Raw genomic sequence first — 21,044 nt, 5'->3', positions numbered from 1 at the left:
CTGATACCTGAAGGGACCAGCCAGGAGGACCTCTGGAAGGGCCCAGGAGGGGAGCAAATGCAGAGGAGGGAGGGAGGAGATGAGGTGGAGAGGTAAGCTGAGGTCAGGCCTCATAGAGTCTGGGGGCCAAGATAGGCATTTGACTGTGCTCTCCAGGCAATGGCAGGCAAGAGTTTAAGTGTGGAGGGATGTGGCCACTCTTGCACTTGACAAGGATCCCTCTGGCTGCTGAGTGGAGAAGCAACTGGAGCAGGCAGAGCAAAAGCACAGACGGCTACTGCAGTTCACCAGGAGAGAGGTGTGGGGAGAAAGTGGATTCGAGGTGAATTCTGGAGGTAGGATGTGTGAGTGTGTGTGCATGTGTGTGTGAGTGTGTGCAATGGAAAGGGAGGAATCAGAAGGGACCGGTTGGGTGGTGGCACTTTGTATTAAGGCCAGAAAACTGAGGAAGAACTAGTTTGGGTGGGGCTTAGGAGGATCAAGAATTCCACCTTGAGCTTCTTATATTTAAGATGCCCGGGAGGTTGGAAGGCTCTAATAAGGCTGAAGATGAGCACATCCCGCGAGGCAGTCATCCCACTGCTAGGCATGAACCCCAGAGCACCTCGAGTCCACCTGCACCAGCACCAGGAGACACGTATAAGAACACTCCCAGCAGCACTACGTACAGCCCCGGACCCAGGACAACTGAGATGTCCATTGCTATGGTCTGAATGCTTGTGTCCCCCCCCACCCAAATCCATATGTTGAAATCCTAATGCCCAATGTGATGCTATTTGGAGGTGGGGCCTTTGGGAGGGGCTTAAGTCATGACGATGGAGCCTCATGAAGAGCATTAGTGACCTTACAGGAGAGGCTCCAGAGAGATCCCGAGACCCTTCCACCAGGCGAGGATGCAACGAGAAGGCGCCAGCTACTCACTGGGAAGAGGGCCTCCCCAGAAGATGGCCATGCTGTCCGTCTTGATCTTGGCCTTCCAGCCTCCAGAACTCTGAGCAATAAATTTCTGTTGTTGGTAAGCCACCCAGTCTGTGTTATTTTGTTACAGCTGCCTAAACAGACTAAGACATCCATCAACAATACAGTAGGTAAACAAATATTGGTATATTATGCTATGGAATACTATACAGCAATGAGAATGAATGAGTATGGATACACAGAACTACATGAATGAAAGTCACAAAGAAGCAGGGAGCAGGAAGCCAGATACATAGAGTATGACTCCATCTCTGCAACGTTCAAAAACAAGCAGAACAAGCTGTAATATTTTTTAGGATGCGTTGTGAGTAATGAACCATCTAGAAAAGCAGATAAAACATTTTTCCATAAAACTCAGAACAGCGGGGCTGGATGGATTACACTTGGGGTGGGACATGTCAGAACCTTCTATGGGCTCTGGGGTGGCTGCCAACATTCCGTTTCTTAATCTGGTGACCATTTTATAATTATTTGTTGATGGTGCGTTTGTATCATGCCTTTTAAATCTTAGAATTTCATAAGAAAAGAATTTTAAGGAAGAAGACATATGTTTTGGGGGAGAAAAGACAAGTAAGAGTTTGGCATTCAAGGAAGACATTTTTGCCTGGAGATCCACACTTGCCCGCTCGAAAAGGCTCCAGGTCAGCCCCTGGGGACGCTCAACCTCAGAGATATTCCTCTCCTCTCTTCCACCGCCACCCAGGGACCAGCCAGACTCATTCCTTCGGGGTGAAAAAAAAAATCCTCTGCTTTGAAGACACAAGACCCGCCCCCTTCGATACAGGCACCGCCCCCAGGGACAAGACCCACCCCTTTCGAGAGGGCTCGGCCTCCAGAGACCAGGGCCTGGAAAAGCGCCAGGGTTGTCATGGAGACGGCCACTCGCTACCCAGTAATGAATAGGGACCTCAGGAGGCGGAGGCTCCCGCCCACCTCACCTCCACCGCATCCTTTCTCTTCTGAGACGGTAGAGAAAGGGACTCGCCCCATTTCCAGGCGCTGGGCGGGACCCTGTACCTAATTCGTCTCACTGTGGCCCCATTTTATAGATCTGCTAATTGAGGCTGGGAGGGGGTTGGGGGCGGTGTTACCCTGGGGGCGACCTCAATCACCAGAGCATCAATTACTGTCCAGAGGCTGACTCCCCCCCTCTGTCGGAGCTGCTGACTCTCGCGGGCTGCTGGTCGACCCAGCCACCTGCATGCTCGCCTGAGCTCCGCATCTCCCCGCCACCGCAGTGTTCTCCCCTTCAGGGGCGTCCCCTACTCCGGAACCTGAGCCCCAGTCCGCCTCACTCCTCCTCGCCCTTCATCCCTCTTTTCTTTCTTTTTTTTTTTTTTTAAGGAAGATTAGCCCTGAGCTAACATCTGCCGCCAATCTTCCTCTTTTTGCTGAGGAAGGCTGGCCCTGAGCTAACGTCCGTGCCCATCTTCCTCTACTTTATATGTGGGACACCTGTCACAGCATGGCTTGACAAGCGGTGCCATGTCCGCACCGGGATCCAAACCTGCAAACCCCAGGCTGCCGAAGTGGAACGTGCACACTTAACCGCTGCGCCATGGGGCGGCCCCTCCCTTCTTTATTAGCCCACAAATATTTGTCGATGTACGGGCTCGGTGCTGGGCGTAGAGAAGTTACTCAAACAGGCAAAGCAAACCCCTGCTCTCAGGGAGTTTATACTCCAGAGGGAGAGGAGATAGGCAATCAGGGGCGGATCACAGGCAACCTAATGCTTGTTTGTGATAAGTAATATATTGGAAATGAAGGTCAAGCAAGGACTAGAGGTGACAGGAGGGCTATTTGCTAGGGTGTAAGGACAGGCGTCTCTGAGAAGATCTGAAGGAAATGAGGGGAGAAAGGGAAACTTTATGGAAATCTAGAGGAAGGGCATTCCAGGCAGAGGACATCATGTGCAAATGCCCTGAGTCCAGAAAGAGCAAAGAGGGCAGTGTGGCTGGAGCAGAGCGAAGCCTAGGGAGAGACTAAGAAATCAGTGGAGGGAGGCCCCAGGGGCCAGATAAGTAGAGCCTTATAGGCAGGCGGGCGAGGAAGTGGGGAAGGAAATGATGGGGAGCCGGGGGAAGATGTTGGGCGCAGGAGTGACCTGATGCGATTTTGGGGCGCTGGAGCCTGGGCTGGGGGCTGGAGGGAGGAGAGCCAATGAGGAGGCTGTTGCGGTGGGAATGGCATCCAGGAGGGCAGCCCTGAGCCAATCAGCGCCAGGTCCCGCCCCCTGCCCGGAGCCTCCTTTCCAGCCCCAGGGCCCCTCTCTCACCTGGACCCGCGCCCCGCCTCCTCCCTGCTCCCCGCCTCGGTCTCCCCTGCATCCGGCCGGGCCTCCACGCGGGTCCCACAGGAATTTCTCTAAAACACTAATCGGATCATGTGACTCTTCAGCTTAAAACCTTTTCAATGGCTTCTCAGTGCACTCGGAATGCGTCCAGCATTCAGCGGAGCTGGAGGCAGGATACAGGCGCTCGTGCAACTACTGCCTCTCTCCGCCACCCTGGCCGCCTCTGACGCCCCAATCCAAGGCCTGGAACCTCCCCCCAGACAAGATCTCCGCACACAGCATGTTGGTCTCTCTGCTTGAAAACTTTCTTCCCTACCACCCTCATTCCTGAATTCATTCCTTCCTCTTTTTTCTTAGGAAAAAAAATATTTTAAGCCTTTAAACTATAGGTAATGAACGAACACACACGCACACCCTAGGCATATAATCAAAAGACTTGAAAACAGCTATTCAAACAAAAAAACACGAATGTTCATAACAGCATTCTTCACAATAGCCAAAAGGGTAGAAATAACCCAAATGTCCGTGAACAAATGAATGGATAAACAAAATACAGTATACTCATGCAATGAAATATTATTCAGCCATAAAAAGGAATGCAGCATTGATACATGCTGCTACATGGATGAACCTCGAAAATATTGTGCTAAGTGAAAGAAGCCAGTCATAGAAGACCGCATAGTGTATCACTCACTTGATATGAAATGTCCACAGTAGGAAAACCCATAGAGACAGAAAGCTGCCTATTGCTTGCCAGGAGCTGGAGGGAGAAGGTTGTGGGAAATGATGTCTTCATGGATCCAGGTTTCTGTTTGGGGAGACAAAAAGTTCTGGAAGTAGATAGTGGGGATGTTTGTATAACATTGTGAATGTCTTTAATGCCACTGATCTGTACACTTCAAAATGGTTGAAATGGTAAATTGTATGTTATGTGTATTTTATCAAATAAAAAAGTGCACACAAAACCAAAACAAAACAAGACAAGAAAGTACACACACACACACACACTCACACTCATATACAGACTTCCAGCTTTAAAACATGAGATACCCCTGACTCCCCGGAGACCCCCTCCAAGATCTGATTGCCTCTCCTTTCTCAAAGGTAACCTCGACCCCGAATTTGGTGCTAAATGTTTCCAGAAGGTGTTTAAACTTTTACTCCCTGGGTATAGATCCTTAAAAACATAGGATTATCAGCCAAGTGTTTTTAAAATCATGCTCCTGATCCACCATCATTTCTCCCAGCTCTCAGGGAAGTGCAAAGACTGACTGAGGCTCACTAGCTTCTAAACCTCTTAGTGCCTTACTTGACTGCTCCGTAAAATGGGAGCATAATGTTACCCACTTGATAAGGGAAGGAGGAAGAAATCGGCTTGTATTTGTAAAGCACTTACAAGAGTAAGCTATCATTTATTTTCATTTTATTATCCCTGTTTATTTCTTTTCCCTTTACTTTTTTGAATATGAAACCCACTCACATGATTTCAAATTCAAAAAGTACAAAAGGATTGGGGCCAGCCCAGTGGCATAGTGGTTACATTCATGCATTAGGCTTCAGAGGCCCTGAGTTTGCCAGTTCGGGTCCCAGGCATGGACCTACGCACTGCTTGTCAAGCTATGCTGTGGTGGCATCCTACATATCAAGTAGAGGAAGATGGGCACAGATGTTAGCTCAGGGCCAGTCTTCCTCAGCAAAAAGAGGAAGATTGGCGGCAGATGTTAGCTCAGGGCTAATCTTCCTCAAAACAAAACAAAAAGGAAAGAAAGAAAGAAGGGGGGGGAAGGAGGGAGGAGTACAAAAAGACGAAGTGTCATAAGTTCCAGTCCTGGGAGAGAGGCAATGTTGCTGGTTTTTTCTCTCTTCTTCCAGTTCTTCCAGACACAATACACTGATAAGCACAGAAGGAAACGGCTGCAGGCTCTTCTCCACCTTCTGTTTTTTCTCCCCTTCACATTATCACTTGGAGCCTTTCCGCATTTTTACATGGTGAGCTTCTTCATCCTTTTTTTATGGATGCATAGCATTCCAGCTGGTGGATCAATGGTGACGTGTCACTTAGATCCCCTACCCATGGACACTTAGTTCATTTCCAATTTTTTGCAGGGATGCTCAAGCCCGCACTGATTCACCTGGTACAGACATCCCTTGCATGTTTCTGAGAAGATCTATCCGAAGAATAAGTTCCGGAATTGCTTGCTCATTAAGGCTCTTCCAAAGTTTACTCACCCAGCCACGTACCAAAGGTCCTGTTTCCCCATACCTCTGCCAACAAAGTTTAGCATGTATTTCATCTTAAACAGCGTCAGGCTGCAGGCACACTCCTGCAACATGCCGTTTCTGCTCAGCATTAAGTATCTGAGATGTGGCCATGTTGGCACATTTCTCTCCTGTTTCCCTTTACTCTTCTTCCCCTTCCTAACCTTTGGCTTTCATCCTGCAGGTTTTAGCTGAAATGCTGCTGCCTCCAGGAAGCCCTTGAGGATCACTCTCACTCCCAGTGTGAGCTCAGCTCAGTGCCTTCTCTGATACCTGTGCTCACACTGCATCCTGTTTCCTGCATTAGAACACCCTCTCCAGGAGGCTGACAACATCTGTGTCTGCCTGCCTCCTCCAGCGGACCGTGAGCTCCCTGACGACAGAGTCCAATGGGTTCTGTCTTTGCCACCGTAGCTCCAGCACCAAGGACAGAGCTAGCCCACAGTAGGTGCTGAATAAATACTGGTCTCTTAGGATCTAATGAATATATGCCGGGCTCATCACAGAGGGGGAAACTGAGGCTGAGAGAAGGAAAGTCACTTGCCCAGGCAGTGGAGTGAACGCTGCAGTCAGGTTCTATCCAGAGAGCCCGTACTTTCCCTGAAGCCTCTGTCACTGCCTCATTCATCTCCCTCCCCTGGCCCCCCCCCCCCCAACACAGTGCCTGGCACAGATAGGACCTGATAAATGTGTATTTGTTGAAGCAATGAATGAATATGTGTGTCTCTTAGGGAGGGGAGGGGAGCTGGACTCAGCCTCCCAGGCCCCCAGCCCCCCTCCTCCCTCTGGGAGCCCAGAGGACAGGCCCTCAGCCTCCTCCCCTTACAGGACCCAGGAGTCCAAGCTGCCCTCCCTCCCCGCCCCCTGGGTCCCCGAGTCCTCCTGTTTCCGGCTTCCCAGCCAGTCTTTCCTTTTTCAGGCTCCGCCGAAAGGCCGGGTTTCCGGGGGGAAGGCTTAGGCGGTGACACCGAGCCCAGCCTCCTCCACCCCCCACCACGCTCGGGGGCCCTCCCTCCCTCCCCGCCACCACCGTCCGTGCTCGGCCGGCCGCGGAGAAGGAAGAAAGGAGCAAAGGAGGCAGAGGTAAGAACCGGGCGCCGGGCGATCGGGGCCGAGCCCCAGGCTCCGGGGCTCAGAAAGCTGCAAGGCCTAGGCCTGCCGCCCCAATTCTGCTGATCTTGCCTGCGGGGAACCACAGGCTGGGCACAGCCCAGAGATCGGCCCCCCTGGGGGACTGAGGGCCTCGACCCCCCGCAGCCTTCCTCAGGAATCCAGGGGCCTGGCTCTCAGCCCCCTCCTCCTGGGAGAATTCTGGCAACCAGGCCCCCAGCCCCCTCCTCTCCCTTGTCTTAGGAGCCCAGCCCCCTCCCCCAGCCCTGTCAGCCACTGGGACCCAGGAATCCATACCCCCACATACAGGAGTCTAGAGCCTGGATCCCAGGCATCTCCCAAGCCCAGGGTCCCAATCCCCAGCTCCCACCTTTCAGCCCTCAGAGTGCGGACCCAGCCCCCTCCCTGCCCAAGTGTCTGAGCCCTAGTACTCCAGGCCTCTCTCGGCCTCTCCCAGCCCCAGCGTCTGAGCACCCACACTCCATTTCCCAGGCCTCCCTATTTTGAATCCCACCCTCCCCTCCACTCCAGCACCACAGGCTGGCTCCCAGCCCCTCCCAAACCGTTCCACTGGGGCCCCTGGAGAAAAAGCAGTTGGCTGACTTTGTCTCCCTCTGTCTCCTCTTCTGTCTGTATCCCTGGCTTGTTCTCGGCCTCTCTGCTTCTCTCTGTCTCCCTGTCTCTCCCTACCTCCATCCCACTGACATTCTTCTGATCTCTGCCTCTGCACCATCTCTGCCTAAATCTCTTTGTTTTCTCTTCATCTCTGTCTCTGCTGGGGGTCCCCATCTCTCTCTCCTGCTCTCACCATCCTGTCTTTCTGTCACTTCTGGTCTCTGTTTCCCTATCTCTACTTCTCTGTCTTTGTCTGTCTGTCTGTCTGTCTGCCTGCCTGCCTGCTGCCTCTCTCCTTTGCCTGGCTAAATATCTGACCCTCTGCGTCCCCATCTCTCTCTGTCTCCGCTCATCTCTCTGCCTCACTACCCCCCATCCCCACCCCATGTCTCCATCTCTCCTCATTCTCTTTACAGGCATGGATCCGCAGCCCCCTCCACCGGCCCAGGGCAGCCCACCTCACCGCGGCCGGGGCCGGGGCCGGGGCCGAGGCCGTGGTCGAGGCCGAGGCCGGGGCAGGGGCGGCGCCGGAGCTCCTCGAGCACCCCTGCCCTGCCCCATCTGCGGCCGCCTCTTCCGCTTCCCCTACTACCTCTCCCGGCACCGGCTGAGCCACTCGGGCCTCCGACCCCACGCCTGCCCCCTGTGCCCCAAGGCCTTCCGCCGGCCTGCCCACCTCTCCCGCCACCTGCGAGGCCACGGGCCCCAGCCCCCGCTGCGCTGTGCCGCCTGCCCCCGCACCTTCCCCGAGCCCGCACAGCTCAGGCGCCACCTGGCCCAGGAGCACGCGGGTGGCGAGGTCGAGCTGGCCATCGACAGGGCGGCCAAGGAGGCAGCCGAGTCCACCTGGAGCTCGCAGGACGAGGGCGCGGAGCAGCCCACCACCGCGGCAGCGGGGGCCGTGAAGGAGGAGGCGGCGTGGCCCAAGACGTGGCCTGCGGGGGAGTCTGCCACGCTGGCGGCGCCCACGAGCGCCGAGCGCCGGGAGTCGGAGGAGGAGGAGGCCGAGGCCGGTGCGGCGGAGCTGAGGGCCGAGCTGGCGCTGGCGGCGGGGCGGCAGGAGGAGAAGCAGGTCCTGCTCCAAGCCGACTGGACGCTGCTGTGCCTCCGCTGCCGGGAAGCCTTCGCCACCAAGGGCGAGCTCAAAGCGCACCCGTGTCTGCGCCCCGAGGGCGAACAGGAGGGCGAAGGGGGGCCTCCACCCCGCCCCAAGCGCCACCAGTGCTCCATCTGCCTCAAGGCCTTCGCCAGGCCCTGGTCGCTGTCCCGCCACCGGCTGGTCCACTCCACCGACCGCCCCTTCGTGTGCCCAGACTGCGGCCTGGCCTTCCGCCTCGCCTCCTACCTCCGCCAGCACCGCCGCGTGCACGGCCCGCTCAGCCTGCTGGCCCCGCTGCCCCCGGCGGGCAAGAAGGACGACAAGGCCTCAGGCGCAAGGAACTCAGGGAAGGGGCCCGAGGGGAGCGAAGGGGCGGAGTGCGGGGCTGCCTCGGAGGGGGGAGAAGGAGGCCAGAACGGAGGCGATGCGGCCCCGGCCAGGCCCCCCGCCGGGGAGCCCCGTTTCTGGTGCCCCGAGTGCGGCAAAGGTTTCCGGCGCCGGGCGCACCTGCGGCAACACGGGGTGACCCACTCCGGGGCGCGACCCTTCCAGTGCGTGCGCTGCCAGCGCGAGTTCAAGCGGCTGGCCGACCTGGCGCGCCACGCCCAGGTCCACGCGGGCGGCCCGGCCCCGCACCCGTGCCCGCGCTGCCCGCGGCGCTTCTCGCGCGCCTACAGCCTCCTGCGCCACCAGCGCTGCCACCGCGCCGAGCTGGAGAGGGCCGCGGCGCTGCAGGCGCTCCAGGCCCAGGCTCCGCCGTCGCCCCCGGCGCCCCCGCCGCCGCCGCCGGCTGGGCAGGAGGAGGAAGGGCTCCCGCTGCCCGTCGCACACATCAAGGAAGAGCCACCCTCTCCGGGGAGCCCGCCCCAGTCGCCGCCGGCTCCCCCCGTCTTCCTCAGCGCCTCCTGTTTCGATAGCCAAGACCACTCAGCCTTCGAGATGGAGGAAGAAGAGATCGACAGCAAGGCTTCGCTGCGCGGACTGGGCGGCCTGGGCGGCCTGGCCTCCTGACCCTCACACCCACCCTCGGCCCCTCCATTTGGCTCCCCGGTTTGCAATATGGAGGAAGGAAGTTGAAGGAGAGGCAACTCCTCTGTCTACCCACCCGTCCCCTTCCAGCCCTCGACACTAAGGAGCAGGGGTTGCCTGGACCGCCCCTCCCTCCCCATCGCCCACCCCCAGGTCCCCTGATGCTGATTAGGAACTGGTCACCCCAACACTCGTCTGAAGGCAGGACGACTTGGAAAAGGAGGCGGAGGACATTGGCCAGAGGGATGGAGACTGGGGGTGACCCCCTGCCTGGCTGTCTCCCATTATACACACTGGACACCATCACCTCTTTGGAACTGCCAGACCCCCGGGGTCCCCAGTGAGCAAAGGTCCGTCCCTGTCCCTTTATCTGTCTGTGAATAAATGTGAGTTCATGAAACTGGAGAGAGTGAGCCTGTCTCTGGGGGCTGGCCCAGGGCATCTGGGATGAGCCAGGACCTATCCAACGGCCTCTGAGCTTGGGTTCAGAGCAGGAGAATGCAGATGCCCACACCGAGGAACACAGGGCCCTCAGCCGAGCAAGAAACTCATGAGAAGAAACAGGAGTGCGAGAAGACAGGTTACCATCAGCCCGGGGCATCTTGGGGAGCCCCATGGCCCCCCTGCAGAATCTCTGCAGGCGTTTAGTCAGCAAATATTTACCAGGCACAATGCTGGGCCCTGGAGATGCTGCAGAGAAAGCCACAGCCCACTCACGAAGAGCTTGGATTCTGGATCTGTGCTGTACCATGTGGTTTAGCCACTAGCCACATGTGGCTGTTCCCATTTAAAATGAAGAATAGTAAACAAATAAAATCAGATAGTTTAAATCGAATAAGATGAGAAGTTCAGTCACATTGTTTCAAGTGTCAGATAGCCCAACCAAGTGTGGCTGGTAGCCACCCTGTTGGACAGCACAGATCTAGAACATTCCATCATTGCAAAAAGTTCTATCAGACAGAGCTGTTCTAGATAATAAACCGATCTGCGATATAGCATTAGGTATTGAGAAAGATTCCTGAGAAAACCACAGGGCACTATGATGATGGAGCAGGATGGGGAGGGCGGGGCCTCTGGTGAGATGACCTCTGACCTTTTGACCTGAATGAAGAACCTGGTGGAGGGAAGAGCAGGAACAAAGGCTGTGAGGTGGGTGGGCACTACGTGCTCAAGAAATGGTGAGGAATTGGTGGGGGAAGGGAAATATTTTTCTACAAATCCTCATGGTGGTTTTTTTGTTGTCATTGCCCATTTGTTTGGGTCCTTGAAGTGGAGGGGGAAGGGTGTGTCCAAGCCAATCTTCCTTAATCCCCTTCTCTTTCCTTCTATGGACATCCTGTCTTCCCCCAGCACCTTCAATGGCTCTCCCTGGCCCTATGCAAATAATGACATTGACGACTTAGGTCTCTTCCCACCTGTAAGGCCAAGTAAGAGAGGGGTGTTTTCCAGGGATGGAAAGTGGTTCTCTGGTGTGATGGAAACACCAGGCAGAGAGAAGGAGGGAAGAAGCTGGGAAGCTGGGGGTTGAGGGTCAAGGAGGGGAATGTTGACCACCCAGAGCTCTGAAGAAGTCCCTCTGTCAAAGATTTAACCCATCTTCGCTGAGCCCTTAGAACGGCACCCGGCACTTACTAAGCCGTCTTACGTTTTAGCCCGTCTGATTGGCACTGTGTTCAATGCCATCAGTGCTGGATGTTGGGGAAAGAGAGATGAGCAAGACCAGCTGGGCACCTGCCCTCTAGAAGCTTACAGACGAGTGGAGATGGACAATATCAAATACTGTCACAAATAAATCAGGGTTCTACACGAGACCCATTCTCCAGTGACCTGGATCCTCCCAGAAACTGTAAATAAGCCTCAGGTGTTGGAGCGATGGGAGGCTGGGGTATGCTTTTAATAAAAGCACCAAAGCCACCTCCCTCCCCAGGAACCTTCAGTGGCTCCCTATTACCACATCCAAATGTGAGCACCAGGCATGGCCAGACATCGTTTCAGCGCAATCTCTTGAACAAAACCCATTGAGGGAGGCAATGATATAGCCCCATTTATAGAAGGGGCAAACTGAGCATTAAAGCTGAGAGCCATTTGTTCTACTTTTGTAAGTCATTTCTCCCACTACAAATTGAGCCTTTCGTATTAAATGAGTTACTTCGTGGAGAGGAGTGAGGACCGTGCTTGGTACCTGGGAGGAAGGCGTTGCTGTTGTTGCTTTGTTACTATTATCTCCTAGGCTGGTACAGACATGATGCCAGGGAATCCTCACCACCCCATTGGTAAGTAGGAAACACTGTTACCATTTTCCAGAGGTGGGAACAGCACTCAGAGAGGAAATCTCTTGTCTAAGATCTCATAGCTAGGAAATGGCGGGTGTGGGATTCGAACCCAGCCTGGACTGGCTCCCCACTCTGAACTCAACCAGGCCAACAGAGCCCTCATGACCAGACCCCAGCCACACAACCCATCTCCCAAGCCCCAAGGCATCATGCCCCCTACGGGTTTGCCCACCACCTTCCCCTGCCGCACACACTCAGTCTGCCTTCAGGATCTGCTGCGTCCAGAGAGGAACACCCCTAGAGCAAAATACAGAACTCACGGTGAGAAAGGGCCTTAGAGACGTGGCCCAGTTCTCCTATTTTGCAGATGAGAAATCAGAGGCCCAGACATATGAGACAGACATGGGAGATGATAAAATAACCAAATGATTGCTATTCTTACAAAGGAACAGGAATGGTGTTCATGAATCCAATCCTATTGCTTGTCTTTCCCTGTGCCGAGCTTTCACATGTACAATCTCAATCACATTTGTTAATAATAATAGAAAACACATTTCTTCGGGATTTGCCCTGAGTCTCTTCCTAAGGGGATTACATGCATCAGCTCGTTTAATCTTCACAACAGCATCGTTAGCTGGATACTACTATGGGCTTCATTTTTTTTTCTAAACAGCTTTATTGAAGTATCATTTACACACCACAGATTTCATTACTTTTAAGTGTGCAATTCAGTGATTTTTAGTAAATTTACAGGATTGTGCAACTACCACCACAATCTAATTTTAGAACATTTCCATCACCCCCAAAAGATCTCGTGTCCATTAATAGTCACTTCCCATTCCTACCCCCAGTTCCAGGCAACCAGTAATCTACTTTCTGTCTCTATAGATTTGCCCTTTCTGGACATTTCTTATAAACGGATTGCACAATATGTGGCTGTTTGTGTCTGGCTGCTACGACTTAGCATAATGGCTTCAAGGTCCATTCATGTTGCAAATTGTATCTGTACTTCACTTCTTTTTTTTTTTTTTTTTTTTAAAGATTTTATTTTTTCCTTTTTCTCCCCAAAGCCCCCCGGTACATAGTTGTATATTCTTTGTTGTGGGTTCTTCTAGTTGTGGTATGTGGGACGCTGCCTCAGCGTGGTTCGACGAGCAGTGTCATGTCCGCGCCCAGGATTCGAACCAACGAAACACCGGGCCGCCTGCAGCGGAGCGCGCGAACTTAACCGCTCGGCCACGGGGCCAGCCCCTGTACTTCACTTCTTTTTATAGTTGAAGAATATTCTATCGTATGGATAGACCACATTTTGTTTATCCGTTCATCCATTGATGGGCAGTTGGGTTGTGTCTGCTCTTTGGCTGTTATAAATAGTGCTGCTATGAACAAGCGTGTGCAAGTCTTCCTGTAGACAGATGTTTTTGTTTCTCTTGGGCATCTTCCCAGGAGCGGAATTGCTAGGCTGTATGGGAAATTTATGATGAACTTTTTAAGAAACTGCAGACTGTTTCTCAAAGTGGCTATACCACTTACAGTCCCACCAACAACATGTGAGGGTCCCCCACAAGGGCTCCATTTTCCTGAGAAGGAAACTAAAGTACAGAGATGTAAACTGACTTGCCCAAGGTCACACAGCTAGTAAGTAACAGATTTGGATATGACCCCACATGTTGTGGTTCCAAAGTCCGTGCTCTCAACCCTTATACAAGGATTCATCCTTACCCCATTCATTCTTTCATTCATTCATCCCAAAACTGTTTACTGAGGACCTACCGTGAGCCAAGGGCTGTGCTTAGAGGTGGGAGAATCATTGGTGGATGAATAGACAAGGTTACATTGTGGTGGGAGACACAGATAAAGAAATACATCCAGAACATCAATTCAACAAATATTTATTCTGCCCCAACTATGTGCTAGGCACTGTCCTGGTTGCTGATCATCCACTGGTTAATGAAACAGACACAAATCCCTCCCCACGTGGGGCTTCCATTCTGGAGGTAGGAGACGGACATGAAAACATAGTGAGAAAGTACATGATAAAGCCTCTCAGGGGATGCGTGCTGTGGAGAAAGATGGTGCGGGTAAGGCAGTGGGGCAGACGGCAGTAACTACAGGCCTGTCAGAGCAGGAGCTGAAGGAGAGAGCCTCATCGAGGACTGGGGACATTTCCAGGGGAGGGCGGGGGCACCACTCATGCACAGGTTCCGAGGTGGGAGTGGGGCTGATGCGTTCAGGGAGCAGAGAGGCCAACATGAGCGGAGGGAGTGGGAGATGAGGAGGGTATGACGGGAGAGGAGATGGGGTTGGGGAGGGGGTCCAGATCTGGGAAGGACTTTCAAGGATTCTGGTGTCTACTCCAAGTGAAAAGGGGAGAGAGCTTCCGAGGGATTCCTGCGGAGGCTGGCACGATTTGACTTCCTTTTTTCCTTTTAACATTTTATTATGAAAATTTTAAAACGTACAGAAAAGGGAAAGAATTCTGGAGTGAATGTCTATTTACAAGACTCACTCCCTAGAGTCTACGATTAGCATTATGCTCTATTTGGTCCATAATGAACCTGCCCGTCTATCCATCCTTTCATCCATACATCCGTCTATCCATCATCCATCTTTTTTTTTTTTTTTTAAGATTTGGCAGCTGAGCTAACAATTGTTGCCAGTCTTCTTTCTGTTTTCTGCTTTTTCTCCCCAAATCTCCCAGTACGTAGTTGCATATTTTAGTTGTGGGTCCTTCTAGTTGTGCCATGTGGGACGCCCCCTCAATGTGACCTGATGAGCAGTGCCATGTCCACGCCCAGGATCTGAACCAGTGAAATCCCAGGCCGCCGAAGCGGAGCGCGCAAACTTAACCACTCAGCCACGGGGCCGGCCCCTCCATCTTTTTTTTTAAATTAATAAATTGGACTGTTTAGAGAAGTTTTAGGTTCACAGCAAAATTGAGTAGAATTTCCAGACAATTCCCATACATGTATCTTTTAAAACTTCATTTCAAAGCAATTTGCAGATGTCAGTTCATGTCACCCCTAAACACTTCAGCATGTATACCATAGCAAGATACCAACTATTTACTTAAGCTTCTTGTTTTTGGTAAAATTTAAATACACTGAAATGCATATATTTTACATTTTGTCATTTGATACATTTTGAGAAATACATACACCTGAGTGGCACAAACTCCTCTCTTAATTTAACAGATTCCTTCTGGCTTTTGTTTGGAGAAGAGACTGCTGAGGAGCAGGGGCAAAAGTCCTCTGAAGCCTGCCTGGCTTTCCTCCTCCTCCTCCTCCTCCTCCTCCTCCTCCTTCTTCTTTTTCAGTGAGGAAGATTGTCCCTGAGCTAACATCTGTGTCAATCTTCCTCTACTTTGTATGTGAGATGCCACCACAGTGTAGCTCAACAAGTGGTGTGTAAGTGTGCGCCCAGGATCCAAACTCATGAACCCCTGGCCACCTAAGCAAAGCGTGCAAACTTAACAGCTATGCCACCAGGCCAGCCCCATGGCTTTCTATTTTATTTTATTTTATTTTATTTTATTTTATTTTATTTTATTTTACTTTTTCCTTGAGGAAGATAAGCTCTGAGCTGACATCTGTGGCAGTCTTCCCCTACTTTATTTGTGGGACTCCGCCACAGCATGGCTGACGTCTGATGCAGGTCCATGCCCAGGATCTAAACCTGTGACCCTGGGCCACTGAAGCAGAGCATGCAGAACTTAACCACTGTGGCACCCTCAGCCATGGCTTTCTTTTTAAATAACTCTTTCTTTTAGAATGTTTCAGGTTTATAGAGAAGTTGCAATGATGGTACCGAGAGTTCCTGTGTGCCTCTGACCCGGGTTCCCCTAATGCTGGCATCTCCCTGCTCCGTGATCATCGCTCAGACTTGCCTTTGTTTTTGATGCTCTTGACCATTTTGAGGGTACTGGGGAGAAAGACCACCCCAGTGATGTACCCTGCTCACCGAATCCTCCCAGGGGGCACACGTTATCTACATGACTTATCCCTGATGATGTTAACCTTGACCACCTGGCGGACAAGGACGTGGTGTTCACCAGGTCTCCCTGCTGTGAAATGACCCCTGTCTTCCCACACTCTGCTCTCTGTAAACACTTCACTAAGTGCAGCCCACATGGAGGGAGGGGAAGTGTCCACAGACAGTTCTTGGAATTCTTCTGTCCCTTCTCCTTCTCCCGGTTTATTTATTTATTCAATCATTTATTTGCATCTATATGGACTCAGGGATGTTTATTTTATGCTTTGGGTTGTAGTCCAACACGACATTATTTCACATAAATATATATTGTCAGTCAATACAGTGTTATTTGTTTTGTTGAAGCCTGCCTGATTCAACGCCATCAAGAAAAGCCGTGCTAAGGGAAAAGCCGGGGCTGCTGGCTGCCTGCTGGGAGATGCACCTTCAGCTGGGTGATTCAGCAGCCTGCTGATGGGTCATTGGAGGGAGACGTGGTCCAGTCGAGCTAGGGAGCTGAGCATGTGAAGCAGGAGCTGGGACAGACTTCCCTTCCAGAGGGGATCTGAGGCTCCAAGGGGATGGCTACCTGCTCTAGGACATCCAGCGACACAGACCAACACCCTCCTTCTGGCACCACACTCACGGCAGTTTCTATACCCCACCCCCCCCACCCCCCACCCCCCCGGCAGGCAGTTTGGAATTCAGCCTCAAGAGGCCACGTCCTGGTGCCTCCTCAGCCCCTTATCTCCCCACACCCAGCGCTGTGCCTGGCACCAACTTGAGCTCCATAAATATTTGCTGCCACCCACCCAGCTTCCCCAGCCGCAGCCGCCCTCCCTTCCGACCGCTGGGCCTTTGCCCAGGCTGTGCCCTCCTCCTGAATCAGCCCTTTTGTCTCAAGGAGGAAGGGGGCATTGGTGGAACCAGATATGGAACCAGGGAGAGGGAAGTGACCCACCCAAGGTCACCAGGAGAGGGAGGCCCAGAGAGAGAGGGAGAGAGAACTGGGCCACCTCCACACTTCTAATAACAGGATAATAATTATAGCTACTATTTATCATCGTGCCTATTCTCCAGTGCCAGGCACTTCACACGCATTAGCTGGTCCTGTCTCCACAACAACTCTGCCGGTCCCTAGTACACGCCACGCTTTCTCACCTCACGGCCTTGGATGGGCAATTCACTTTGCCTGGAATGACCTCCCCACCTTCTCTTCAGGCCTCCCGTTAAATGTCCCTCCCAGGCGGCCCTCCCTACCCACTTCCACAGCCCATCTCTATCAATCTCTGCTGTAGGCAGAATTCTAATATGGCCCCAGGACCCCTGCTCCCCTGGGGGACACACACCTTGTCCCAATTATTCAATCAGAGGCTGGTCTAGGTGCTGCTGTGAAGGGACCTTGCAGATGGAACTGATTCCGAACCAGTTGATCTAGGATAGGGAAGCGATCTTCAGTGGGCCTAGCCTAATCAGGTGGTGACCCCTTAAATGGGACAAGGCTCTTCCTGGAGAAAGAGATTTGAAGCATGAGGGAGATTCAACAGGAGGGAGATTCTCTGTTGCTGGCTTTGAAGGTGGAGGGGACCCGGTGGCAAGGAAGGCAGGCAGCCTCTGAAAACTGAGAGCAGATTCCGCCTGACAGCCAGCAGGAAAAGGGGAACCTTGGAGTCTACCCCAAGCAGAGAACGCAGTCATGCCTGTGTGGGCTCCTGACTCACAGACGGCGGCAGCTAGCAAGGGGGTGCTGTTTTAAGCTGTTACGTTTGTGGCAATTTGTTACTCAGCATAGAAATGAAGGCCTGTGTCCCTGTTTCATTTCCTCTGCGGCCTTCACTAGCAAAGTAAGTTGGTTTCTTTCACTGCTTAATTGTTTCGAGTCTATCCATCTATGTTAGTTTGCTAGGGCTGTCGGAACAAAGTACCACACACTGCTGGCTTAAAGCTACAGAAGTGCATTCTCTCACAGTTCCGGAGGCTAGAAGTCAAGATCAGGGCGTCAGCAGGGCCATGATCCCTCCAAAACCTACCGGACATTCCTTCCTGGCCTCTTCCTGGCTTGTGGGGCTTTCCCAGCAGTCTCTGGCGTCCCTTGGCTGGCAGATGCGTCACCTCAAGCTCCATCTTCATCATCACATGGTGTTCTCTTCGGTGTCGGTGTCTTCACATGGCCATCTTCTTGTGAGAACACCCGCCATGTTGAATTAGGGGCCCACCCTACTCCGCTATGACTTCTATTCTCTAATTTTCACTAATTACGTCTGCAGTGACCCTATTTCCAAATAAGGTCACACTTTGAGGTACTGGAGGTTAGGAGTTCAACATATCTTTCTTGGGGGGGCGGGGGTGTACACAATTCCACCCACGACTCCATCCCCAACCAATGTGCCATCTACCAGGTGCAACCTTGGCTCAGCTCTACCACCGGGTTCCTAGAGCCTAGAACACTGCCTGCCACATAGTAGATGCGTAAATTTTTTGTTAAATCATCTGATGAATTATTTCTCTGGGCCTCCTCCCACATCTTTTAGGTGGAGATGAAGCCATGGCTTTCACTGTTTTCTTCTCATTTACTCATTTGTTTAGTTTTCCTGTTGGCGGCCCCCCCCCAACTAGAACACACAGGTCCCTGTGTGGTTCCCTGCCATGTCCCCAGCGCCCAGCACAGAGCCTGACACACAGTACATACACAGCAAATAATTGCTCAAAACAGAAAGGAGGTAAGGATTATAAACCTACCCCACCCCCACTTTGCAGAGGGGGAAACTGAGGCTCAGGAAGGTGAAGTGAGTTGCCCAAGGCCACTGTCACTGCCAAGCTGGCAGGGTCACTGCAGCCTGGAAAGGCCAGGAGAGAGCCGAGAGACCTAACACCTGGCCTTCCCCTCCTCCCACCGTCCCATCCCATGCCAACGTCTCCCATTGGCTGAGCCCAGGCCAAAGCCAGATGCAGCCCAGGTGAGGCAGTCGGAGGGGCTGCCTGGGCAGAAAGGAGACAGATGGACAAGAAGAAGGTAGCCAGCAAGTCCAGCTTGCCTTCTGTGGGGAAATCTCTTGGGGGTCCACACCAGAAGAGGAGTCCTCAGACTGGGGGTCTCACCCCCACTCAGGCCGTCCATCTCACTCACAGACAGCCACCTCCGTCCACATGCGCACCAGCAACGCCCAAGGGTCCCACGGCCCCACCCCTCAGCCACACCCGAACTTCTGCCTGTCAAGCAGGTGCCAAATGGAATCTCCCCTCCGTGGCGTGCCGGGGAGGATGGCGGGAGCAGTCTGCTCCAGATGCAGACGTTCAGGGGATATAAAAACAAGAATAAAATCGACCAAAGGTTTGGTCTGCTTTCTGCTTTTACCACTCGCCAGCAATTGTAAACAATGTCAGTGATGGAGTACCCCACCTTGCAAAACATCTTTGGTGTTGGTCTAAGTTCTGAACATTTGCTGCAGATCTTATCATGGAGTTTAAAATATATACGTATAAGTATATGCGTATACATACATGTCTATGTGCATGTATATACAACAGTGTCTATGTAAGTGCTAATTATATGTATGCATAGACAAATGTACAATGACATGTATCCATCATTTATAGAACTGTGTATATATGTATATAAATATGCATATACATAATTAGCACATTTTTATTATTCTTTGTTTCTTATCTTTCAATAAGTGTTGTATTGTACATGGAAGTTAATTCAGAGAACTCCAGTTTTACAGTTTTTTGGCCTCAATACACAATGGACTCTGCTACACATATTCATTTTGAGATAGTTTCATGGTGGTCGGACTTCTGGTTCAGGGTCTCTCCAGACGTAATTCGTGCCTCCAGCATGTGTGGCACTGCCCACTCCTGCTTTGTTGAAAATGGCAGTTGCGACGTAAACATGGCTGGTGCAGTGATTGTAAAGATGAAATACAGAGCTTGAGTGACAGCCATGCTGTCCTCTGGAGCCCGTGTTTGCGTATCAAGTTTAAAATCGTGAAGCAGAGAACAAACCGCAACTGCAATATTTTTTGTTTAGTAAGTACAAATTTGAGCTCATACCTGAAATGTTTATTGAACTTGAACTAATATTTCTAAAACTGAAATGTGCTCTTCTTTTCAATTTCTAATTGTTTTCAAACTAAAAAAATAATCAAGGCAAGGATGACAAATGATGATTACTGGAAATAGTTCTGTTAATTACAGGAGAGTTTCTTACAAAACTAAACACACTCATAGCATACCATCGAGCACTGCGTTCTTTAGTATTTACCAAAGGAGCTGAAAACTTACGTCCACACAAAAACTCGCACATGGACGTTTATAGCAGCTTTATTCACAATGAACAAAACTTGGAAGCAACCAAGATGTCCTTCAGGGGAATAATGAAGAAATAAACTGTGGTGCATCAAGACAATGGAATATTATTCAGTGCTGGAAAGGAATGAGCTGTCAAGCCATGAAAAGACAGGAAGGGACCTTAAGTGCATATTACCAAGTGAAAGAAGCCCATCTGAAAGGCTACACACCATATGATTCCAACCCTATGACCTTCTGGAAAAGGCAAAACCACGGAGACAGTGAAAAGATGAGTGATCTCCAGAGGGTGGGGGAGGGACGCATAGGCAGCCCACAGAGGACTTTGGGGCAGTGAAACTGCTCTGTATGAACCAATGATGGATACATGTTGTTACACATTTGTCCAAACCCAGAGAATGTACGACAGCAAGAGTGAACCCTAATGTCAGCTATGGACTTTTGGTGATAAGGATGTGTCAATTTAGGTTCATCAGTGATAATAAATGTCCCCCTCTGGTGGGGGGTGTTGACAATGGGGGAGGCTGTGCACAGGTGGGGGCAGAGGCCATATGGGAAATCTCTGTCCCTTCTACTCAATTTTTCTGTGAGCCTAAAACTACCCTTAAAAAAACCAATAAAGTTTATTAATTAAAAAAAGAAAGAAAAGGTGCCGGCCCCATGGCACAGCAGTTAAGTTCGCACATTCCGCTTCAGCAGCCCGGGATTCGCTGGTTAGGATCCCAGGTGCAGACATAGCGCTGCTTGTGAAGCCCTGCTGTGGTAGGCGTCCCACGTAAAATAGAGGAAGACGGGCACAGATGTTAGCTCAGGGCCAGTCTTCCTCAGCAAAAAGAGGAGGATTGGTGGCAGATGTTAGCTCAGGGTTAATCTTCCTCAAAAAGTAAATAAATAAATAAAATTTTAAAAAAGAAATAAAAAACACAAATCAAGAAAAAGATGCTGGTTATTCCATGATGGGTGTTGAACTGATCTGAGTGTGCGATCCACCCCATTCACTGCAGCCTCTCTCTGCAAGGTGCTCTCCATCAGGGCGGGGGTTTTTATAGCCTTATTGAGATCTGATCCCCCTACCACACAATGCAGCCATTTACGGTATGCGACTCAGTGG

General features: G+C 51.7%; 1 protein-coding gene across 1 annotated transcript; it reads left to right on the top strand.

Moving 5' to 3' along the window:
• Positions 1-6,499: 6,499 nt before the first annotated feature.
• ZNF579 (zinc finger protein 579) lies at positions 6,500-9,788 on the top strand. Its single transcript, XM_023650544.2, has 2 exons — positions 6,500-6,613; positions 7,672-9,788. Exon 2 carries the CDS (start codon positions 7,674-7,676, stop codon positions 9,363-9,365), a length of 1,692 nt encoding a protein of 563 aa, XP_023506312.1. The 5' UTR covers positions 6,500-6,613; positions 7,672-7,673; the 3' UTR covers positions 9,366-9,788.
• Positions 9,789-21,044: the final 11,256 nt, after the last annotated feature.

The sequence above is a fragment of the Equus caballus genome, chromosome 10 (assembly GCF_041296265.1).
Source record: "Equus caballus isolate H_3958 breed thoroughbred chromosome 10, TB-T2T, whole genome shotgun sequence".
NCBI lineage: Eukaryota > Metazoa > Chordata > Mammalia > Perissodactyla > Equidae > Equus > Equus caballus.
Note: the sequence above shows the minus strand (reverse complement) of the source record. Positions and strands in the feature narration are given on the sequence as shown.

Coding starts and splice junctions, on each gene's coding strand:
- ZNF579 (XM_023650544.2), top strand. CDS start 7,674: ATGGATCCGCAGCCCCCTCCACCGGCCCAGGGCAGCCCACCTCACCGC.